The 9,476-nt window shown below is 43.4% G+C and overlaps 1 protein-coding gene across 1 annotated transcript; it reads left to right on the forward strand.

Moving 5' to 3' along the window:
- The first annotated feature begins 4,688 nt into the window (after window positions 1–4,688).
- LOC123180774 (rhomboid-like protein 11, chloroplastic) lies at window positions 4,689–7,602 on the forward strand. Its single transcript, XM_044592907.1, has 7 exons — window positions 4,689–4,974; window positions 5,083–5,201; window positions 5,614–5,699; window positions 5,888–5,928; window positions 6,011–6,177; window positions 6,281–6,343; window positions 7,158–7,602. Exons 1-7 carry the CDS (start codon window positions 4,794–4,796, stop codon window positions 7,335–7,337), a joined length of 837 nt encoding a protein of 278 aa, XP_044448842.1. The 5' UTR covers window positions 4,689–4,793; the 3' UTR covers window positions 7,338–7,602.
- The last annotated feature ends 1,874 nt before the right edge of the window (window positions 7,603–9,476 follow it).

Consider the following 9,476-nt stretch of genomic DNA (forward strand, 5'->3'; position numbering starts at 1 on the left):
GACGTTTTATACCCAAAAAGTATTCTTCCGGCATTTAGGAGTGGCATGATCTCATGGTCTAAGGAACAGATACTTGACATGAAGAAACTATAGCAAATAAACTAAGTGATATGATCTGATGCTAAGCTTAAGGTTGGGTCTGTCCATCACGTCATTCTCCTAATGATGTGATCCCATTATTGAATGAGAACTTATGTCTATGGTTAGGAAACCTTAACCATATTTAATCAACGAGCTAGTCTAGTAGAGGCTCACTAGGGACACTGTATTCGTTTATGTATCCACACATGTATTTAAGTTTCCGATCAATACAATTATAGCATGGATAATAAAAATTTATCAATAACAAGGAAATATGATAATAAAATCTTTATTATTGCCTCTAGGGCATAGCTTACGCCATACTGGAAGTGTAGTGTCCTTCGTGGACCGTTTCTTCAGGGAATCTCGCAACCAAGATCCTTGGGATCTTAGAACCTTCGTGAGTCAGATCCTCCCTCAATGTGGATGTAAGATAGCACTAACTATTCGAACCATGGGAAAAATCTTCACAGAGCCAATCAGTGTTTGCATATCGCTAACTGAACTTGTTTAATTTCATGTGTATGTCTCTACTTTACACTACCCATACTCCTATGGACTTACATGTGTATGGTGCTTGATAAATACCTAGAAAATCCTAAAATTGCTAAGACAATTTAATTTTGGGAAATGAGTCCAGCTTTTGTCTTGGTAGTCTATGCACACCCCGCGATCTAGACATACTTATTGATCCTACATCAAGGGGAGTGCTGGCCTTGTAGCTCAATAGTGGGCCGCTACTCTCAAGTAGCGGTGTCGTACTCTACTCGGGGCTCAACTTGTAAAGGGAAGAAAAAAACACCGACCAGAGATGCTTATCATCCATACATTACAATGCACATCCAAGATGCATGTCATGACATGTTAATGGTGTTGAATTGATCTAATGCATCAAGGATCAATTTAATTGTAGTGGAATTGAGAAAAATATATCAATTCCAATCTCCAAACTGTATAGATAAAAAACTATTTCATGTTTTGCACTAAACATCAATTTTAAGTTGCTTTAACATGCGTGATCATGGCATAAATATAAGGGAAAACTTTGTTTTTGCCACTCTAGATTACGCCTACTTTTCTTATGCCACTCTAGAATTTGACATATCACTTTTGCCACTCTTAGTTTTTGACAATACATTACAAATGCCATTCCGTGGCAAAAGCAATAACTTTTCATTTTACTTTTGCCACTCTTAGATTTTGACAATGTGTCACAATTGCCACTCTAAAATTATTGTTTTTGCCATGGAATGGTAATTGCGATGTATTGTCAAAAACTAAGAGTGACAAAAGTGAAATGTGAAATTCTAGAGTGGCATAAGCAAAGTGGTCAAAAGCTAGAGTGGCAAAAACAAAATTTTCCCTAATTAGAAAGGGTGTGTTTTTACGAAATCTTTAATATTACACATATTTTTAGGAGCTATGGTTCAAGAGTAATCAATTCTTGTAGTTTGAAGAGATATTTATGGAAATTCTAAATTCAAATATTCCTAGAAATACTTCTTTTAGTAATAGTGTGCTAGTCGTAGTTACTGACTGCCGGGCTCAGTCAATGCCTACGTAAACAGTGATCAAACTGACGCGTGGGACTCTTCTGTCGGATGCAAGGGGGCAAGGGGGGGGGGGTGAGAGACCCCCAAATGATGGCCTTGTCCCTTGGCAGCGATCATGTATTCACTATTTTATTGGCGTTTGCAATTGATCGTAACTTGCTTCACCCACCTAATCCTTCGGCCTCTGTTATTAATGTAAAACCAGAGCCCATGTACAACCCATTTTGCAGGCTAAATGTACAAAATCCACGTAAGAAGAATGCTAAGCACTAGTTTGTTGCAGCACAAAATCCATGTAAGCTTGAGCCCATGTACAACCATCGTGGTCCACTGAAAAACCAGACTATCATGGAAGACAAAAAGACCTGTTTGTTGCATCGAGCACACACATATCGTTGCTGATATGCTAATCTCTTTGTTTCCAAACTGCCAGGGACTGTTGGCCTGCTGTGATCGAGACCGACGCTGCTGTGATCGGATCTTTCCATTGTGCGGTCGCCGCCATCCAGAAGTGGAGAAAGGAAGGGGATGCCGACATAGGCAGATGCCGATCTACGGACCACGGACACACTGGCAGGTAGGACGCGCAGATGAGCGGCAACAACACGAGGGGAAAAGGTATTTTTTTTCAGATCATATTAGCTCGCGCCTTTACAAATTACAGAAGTATAATCATACATACTATAGGCATTAAGAATTAATTATAACATTTCCATTTTTTGTGCTTTTATAGATATGAACATGAAGAGAGCCGAATCGATACATAAATGTTTCAAACGACTTGGTTCAAGCTCTCAACCATCGAAGCATGATGCTACCATGAAATCTTGTGAAGGGAAGCAGCCTAATCCTAACAAAGGTAAGAAAAAATTATTTAATTCCAAACATTCAGAATTTATTAATACATGGTGTCGAATAATTATTCCCCATTGATTGCATCAGGTGGTTAATGTTCCTTGCATGTCCCTTTAGAGAAAACGGTGAATATGAGGATTCCAAGAACCAAGATGCCAGAGCATAATTTAATTGATCTGCAGGCTATTCATTAAAATAAAATCCACTAACAAAATTTCACGAATCTACATCTCTTGTGTCATGGTTTTTCTATTAGTGCTCAGATTTTCTACCTCTTTTCCCTCCTATAAGAATTAGTGGAAACGGGTTAACCTACGGGGAAAAAAATCTCTTGTGCCATTGTCTTCGCCTCCCATGGTCAAATCCTTGCTCTGTCCCTGGTTCTATGATTACCAATCCCTTAAAAGAAATATTACTCAACTAATTAACCAAGTGGTGCCGGTTGTCAGTGACATGGGAGTGTGATTAACGCTAGTCTAATTGCACCACATCGGCGGCTTAATGACGACGAGCCAGTGAAGGTCAGAGGGCTAGGAGGAGGGAATAGGGGTCCTCGGAGCCCCAAGAGCTCGAGCATGTGCTTGACATCGGCATGCGCGAGCTCTAGCTAAGGCGACAATTAGGTCTGGCCATGGTGGCATCCCTAGCTATGACATGCTACGGTGCTGGGAAATAGTGGGAAAGGGAGGAAGGGCTCACAAGGAGACGGGTAGCCCAGCAAGTTCGAGGGTGCGTCCGCGATGGCGATCATCGGTGGCCAGCGGGGAAGATGATATCGAGGGGACGACTCGGGGCAGCTCCGGCCGATAAGATCAATGAAGATAGCGAAGACGTCACGGTGATCCCGATGGACAAAGTCTCGAGGCCAGGCCTGGCCAGTGGCCACGTAAACGACTAACGACGACGGTAACTTAGATAGAGCGTCAGAATATCACGATGGAGAGAGGGTGAGGGATCGGAGAGAGGGGGAAAGGTGCGGGCGATGTGGCAATCTTATCCCATGCCTCTGCGGTGCTGGGGAAGTAGGAGGTGGCACGAAGCAGCGGGCGCACACGCTTGGCGGCCGCCTCGCACGAGATTGAAGATGGTCCTGTCCCTTGTGCGCAGAGCTGGGATGGCTGGACTGCACAATGCTACATTGAAGTTTCCTTTTGTTCTCCGTTTTAAATAAGTGGATGTTTTTTAGGGTAATAAGTGGGTGTTGTTTTTAAATCTTTTGGAGATTCCAAACAACACCAAGTATTCCGAGAATATTCATGTGCGAAGCTATGGATCATTCCAAGATCACATAATAATTTTCAGAAATTTTGGGTTTATATTATTGCCTTTTAGATACAAACTAAATTAAAATACAATGTGGATTAAATTCAAAGCCCAAAAGTAATTCCTTTTAAATCCAAAAATTTAGGGTGGACCCACATATATACATACGAGTTCATGCCTAAACCTTATAGTTTTGAGAAGGGCATTCTGCGTACATTGAGCAAAGTTTGGGAGTTCTTGCCCTTTAACATCGTTGCTTTGAATTATCTCAATTTCAAGTTTTATTGGAATTAAACATGATGGCATGCAATGGTTTTGCTGCTAGGCTAATACATTATCATTAACTAGAGTTGTGACATGTTTATTTTCAATTTTGGTTCTCCTATTATTACTTTAAATATTCATATTCTGTTCTCACTGAAATATATTGCATAATATTTCGACCGTGGATATCATCCACTCCATCGGTTCACAAACATAAGATGTTTTGACTTCTTTTTTCTTGAATCTATGTAGACATATTTAATGTTTGTTCACTTATTTCAGTTCGTATGTAGTCCATATTAAAATATCCGAAGCATCTTAAAATTTTGAAGGAATGAAGTAGTTAGCTAAAAAAAGTTGTATGTGTCAATTTTTTTAATCATTTTTTGCAGGTGAATCTTTTTTTATCAATTACAGTTGGGTAGTTACAAAACGTTTCCCTCCTTACTCCTCCTACAAGCAACTCTTGCATTTGGCTTTCTCGGCCTCCTCCTGCCGGCAGCTGTACCGATCTATACTTTATACTGTCATGATGTTTGAGGAATAGAACAAAAGTTTGTAAATAAAATAAAATAAAATAGGACAGAATGTTTCCACGAGAAAAAAGCGGTATGTTCCTACATTCCTGACCTCCATCGCACGGATGGAACAGAACAGCTTTGCTGAATAATCTTCGCTGGCACCGGAACCCTCTTGCTAAGAAGTCCCTCATCTCGAAAAAACCCACACAGCGGGCTAAGAAAAAGGGGGAAAACAGAGTTGAGGAAGAAACGAGGCATGGCGCAGCAGCTGCTGCTTCTCCTACCCGCGCCTTCGGGGACGTTCTCGAAGCCACTCCCTTCCCCTGCCCCCTCCCTGCCCCGGCGCCATGTCCCCTCCATCTCCATCACACGCCGATTAGTGGCGGGAGTCGCCGCCGCGCGCCGCGACCTGCTCCGCTGCGGAATGCGGCGCTCAGGTGAGCCCTCCTCTTCTTCCTTGCTCCTAAGACGTAAGCAGATTGCAGCTGTGTGAATTGTTCTCTGAGTGTTTTTTCTTTTTCTTTTGTCTTTGGACATGTGATCAGATTTGGTGTCCGAATTGGAGCTCGCCAAGGACAAGAAGCAGCAGGGTGGTCGTGCCAATGCCATATTCTGGATCTTGCTGCTTAATTTTGGACTCTATGTTGCAGACCACTTGTTACAGGTACCATTGCAATCTCTTGGCTATTTCAATGTGCAAAAATCCATGTAGGCCCTCGAGAACTGGCGTTCTATGCTAGTATAGTAGAACATCTGCATAAACCAGAGTGATGGGAGATGTACTGTACGAGTTGTTGAATTATGTATTTCAATCAAATTGGCCATAAGTACTATGGGTGTTCAATTGCAAGAACACCCTGAAGAAATGAACAATGGCACAGACAATGATGTGAACTTGTGATCATAATTTTTTAATTCAATACTGAATTTATCTTCAAATTACTGAATTTATATCCCAAACATTATGAACGTGTGTCTACTATTTATATTACTATGTGAGATACATTACTATTTGGATGAAAATTGAGGAAATTTTTTTACTTGTTGATATTTGTTACCTTTGCTTTGCATTTCAGATCCGGCAGATAAAGTCACTCTACCTGTACCATGCATTCCCTTCTTGGTATCAGTTTGTGACATCAACGTTTTGCCATGCTAACTGGTCAGTTTGACTTGTTGTTGCGAATTGCATTTTATATAGTGATCTAAAACGCCTTATACAGTATTAGTTTACCGCGGGAGTAGTACTAACAAACTATTGTACTGTTATATCAGTAACTGTAACTGTTTAACATTCTTTCGTTGCAATGTATAATTTTCACTCATTCAGTTATCTGTAATCCATTACAGGAACCACCTTTCAAGCAATCTGTTCTTTGTGTACATTTTTGGTGAGTTTGGTACCTGAAGCAATGCTTTGCTTGATGCTTGTAGTTTTGTTAAAGGATGCCTAGTTATCATCTAAATATACAGGGAAGCTTGTGGAAGAGGAGGAAGGTAACTTCGCACTGTGGATGTCTTATATTTTGACCGGTGCTGGAGCAAACTTGATTTCATGGTTAGTTCTTCCAACGTCATCTGTGTCGCTTGGAGCATCTGGGGCTGTTTTTGGCCTTTTCACAATTAGTGTACTAGTAAAGGTGATTATACCTAATCTTGATCTGTTCCAGAGTATTTCTTTGGATGAGCACTAATCTCATATAATTTTTTTCCAATCTTTGTGTTGCTCCTTTATTGCAACAGATGTCCTGGGACTGGAGAAAGATTCTTGAGGTCCTTATCCTTGGTCAATTTGTTGTTGACAAGGTAAATACTACACTATCTTGCGGGGAATCCTCTATTTGTTGTTGCCTGACTCGACATTTATTTGTTGAACATATCTTAGTTACAGCGATGAAATAAATACATCTGCAGGTGGGGTTGTTCACTGCCGCCTATTCATTGTATTACTCCCTAAATATTCATAGTTCCATTTCCCTTCAAGGGAAAACCTCTGAAAGAATTTCCATATTGACCTTGGATTTTTACTGAAAAAAGAGACAGTGTTATCAACTATCACAAAATTACAATCCTTAAAATTCATCATACATTCACAATGTCACAAATCACTAGTTTACAGGACAAACCATCCAGGATTGATGTTCTCTTAAAAAAAGGATTGCCATGTTTTCCCGCCCATCATGACTAGAAATACTCGGATATATTTCTAGATAATGAAATGCTAGGATATTTGACAGTAGGGACCACAGGAATGATCGATTATAAGTTCATATGCAGATGAACTGATTCCTGCAGACTTCCTGAATTCTAAACAGGCATTTGATGTTTACGTATTTATTTACTACTACCTCTGTACCAAAATATAAGACGTTTTTGTTGGCTAAACTAGCCTACAAAAACATCTTATATTTTGATATGGAGGGAGTATTTTGCTAATTTGTATACCAAAGGGGAGTCTTGGCGCAGCAGTAAAATTGTTGCCCTGTGACCATGAGGTCATGGGTTTGAGTCCCGGAAAAGTGGTAGGACCCTGCGCAAGCGGGAGCTAGGTGCACTGGGCTGCCTTTTTTTTTGTATACCAAGCAGACACTCTTGATTAACCCCTGTTTTGCTCTTACAGGTCATGGAAGCTGCACGTGCAACTACCATAACAGGCGCCGCACTTCAAGTAAACAACATTGCCCATGTCTCGGGTGCTTTGATTGGTGCTGCGCTAGTATTTGTGATCAACAGAATCCCCTTATCATCTAATGATGATAACCCAAAGGCTTCAAAGGATAACAAGGACAAAAGAAGTTAATTTAACCTAGAGCTGCCATGCTAACACACTATATCGTTCATTACAATTTTTCTTCTTCAAATGGACTACTCATTGTGTCCACATTCATACGTAGTTCTGATTTCTGTTGGAAAAAAAAGGATAAAAGACAACATCCCATAGAGGTTCTACTGGAAATCATCACACTTGTAGTGTAAGGTTCATTTCTGTACCTTTGTAACAATGTATCGAAAAGCTAAAATATTTCTGGAGTCAGACTCGGTAGCAATTCATGATTTATAGCTCACATCCGGTTGGTTGATATGGAGAATGTTTGGTTACATGCACCGCTTTTTGCCTCCTTGCATCTGTTACCCATTTAGGTCTGGCTGAGTTTATGCAGGGTAAAAATCATGTTCTCCATGTTGTTTGGTAGGCTGCATATAGGATGGCTGTATTGGGGAAGCAATTTTTTTTGCGGTGTTTGGTGGGTCCACTTAGCTGGTTGATGCACTGTGCGGTGTTTGGTTGCATACACTGAACATCATTAAGAGTTAACAATTACACATGACACACAGAATTATCCTAGAGCGTCTCAGCGACTGCGGTGCATGGTGGCCGCGGCGCCGCGTCCAACGTGATGAGCACGCAGTCACAGGCGAGCATCCTGCCGGCGGCGCATCGAACCAGTTGCGAGTTGTCACCGCAGGGAAGTCTGCGACGAGGGCGTCGAGGTAGAGGTTGGGGAGGAGAAGTGCAGTGTGCGCATGCTGACGGTGTTAGTGTACTAGGCCGCGGGGTGAGGAGGCCGAGAGGAAAGACGCGGGTGGCAGTGAAGTCTGACGAGGCACAGAGGAAGCGGTGCAATGCGACGTGTTGGGTGGTGTTCGTGAAGTCTGACGAGGCGCCGGCCTGGGTCCTCACGGACCCCATCCTCGTGGAGGCCTGGGCCCACGACCTGTCGGTGACCGTCGCAGAGACGGGCGCGAGGCGACTACGTCGCCTTGACAGGGAGTTCGCCAAGATTAAGGAGGAGTGGTCGCTCGGCGACACCTCCTTGCCGCCGACAGGGGCAAGGGCAAGTGATGTAGGGTGGAACCCTAGGGGCCGATCTTTCACCGTTTGGAGGGGGATTCCTGAAGAACACGAAGAACACACCGAGAACACAAGGGGAAACACTCAAATTGACTTGATCCAATCACACATGTGCTAGATCCACATACACAAAGAGGTCACAAAGATCCAAGGACAACAAAGGAGGATACACATTAGGTAGTTCATCCCAATCCGCGAGGAGATGGGGTCTTGAATCCACAAGGGGATCTTCCCTAGACGCGGTATTGAATCCACTTGGGGGATCTTCTCCTAGGAGGCCTTTGGTCTCCAATGGAGTTGGGGTACAAGTGGATGAGCAAAGCTCTATCTCCAAAATGAGCTATCACAATGCTAACGCTAAAACGATGGAGGAGGAAGAGCATATATAGTCTAGGGGGTGAAGGGATACATGGGCTTCGCCCCATTACTGTTCGTAGACAGGGGGCCGGATGCCCGAGCCTTCGAGGAGGGGCCGGATGTCTGGGCCATGGGGGGCGGATGTCCAGGGACGGTGTGGGCAGGCCTCGGGTACGTTCTGTGAAGGAGAGGCCAGATTTCCGGGGCTGGGCTGGATGTTCGGGCGGCTCGGGTCGGATGCCCGGTGCCTGTAGGTGCTCCTCGGCTGGACTGCTGCTGTGGTTGCTGGCTTCAGGGGCCGGATGTCCGGGCCAGGGGCTGGATGTGCGGGTCCTGGGAACTTTCTCTGGTTCCTTTCGTTGCTCCTCTTCATATGTGCACTTGGGGACTTGTCCATCATCACGAGCATCTCCAAGGGGGTGTTATTCATACCTAATAATACATAGTGTTCCGGCTTTAGGTAGTAGCCATGTCTCATCTGGGTCATATGGAATATCACTAAGGAGAGATGTCACCTCGGTCTCGAGAGCTCTTGCACGTGCTCATGTCATCGGCCCACTTGGCACTTGGTGAGACGTCGGTAGGTCCATGGGGATGACCATAGGATGCTCTGCATCATCTCCCCCCCTTGGGAAAGACCCGACCTCGGATTGAAAACCTCATCACCATGGTAGGGAGAGAGATCCTTGACGTTGAAGATATTGCTCACGTTGTACTTGTTGCGCGGTT

The sequence above is a fragment of the Triticum aestivum genome, chromosome 1D, assembly GCF_018294505.1.
Source record: "Triticum aestivum cultivar Chinese Spring chromosome 1D, IWGSC CS RefSeq v2.1, whole genome shotgun sequence".
Lineage (NCBI taxonomy): Eukaryota > Viridiplantae > Streptophyta > Magnoliopsida > Poales > Poaceae > Triticum > Triticum aestivum.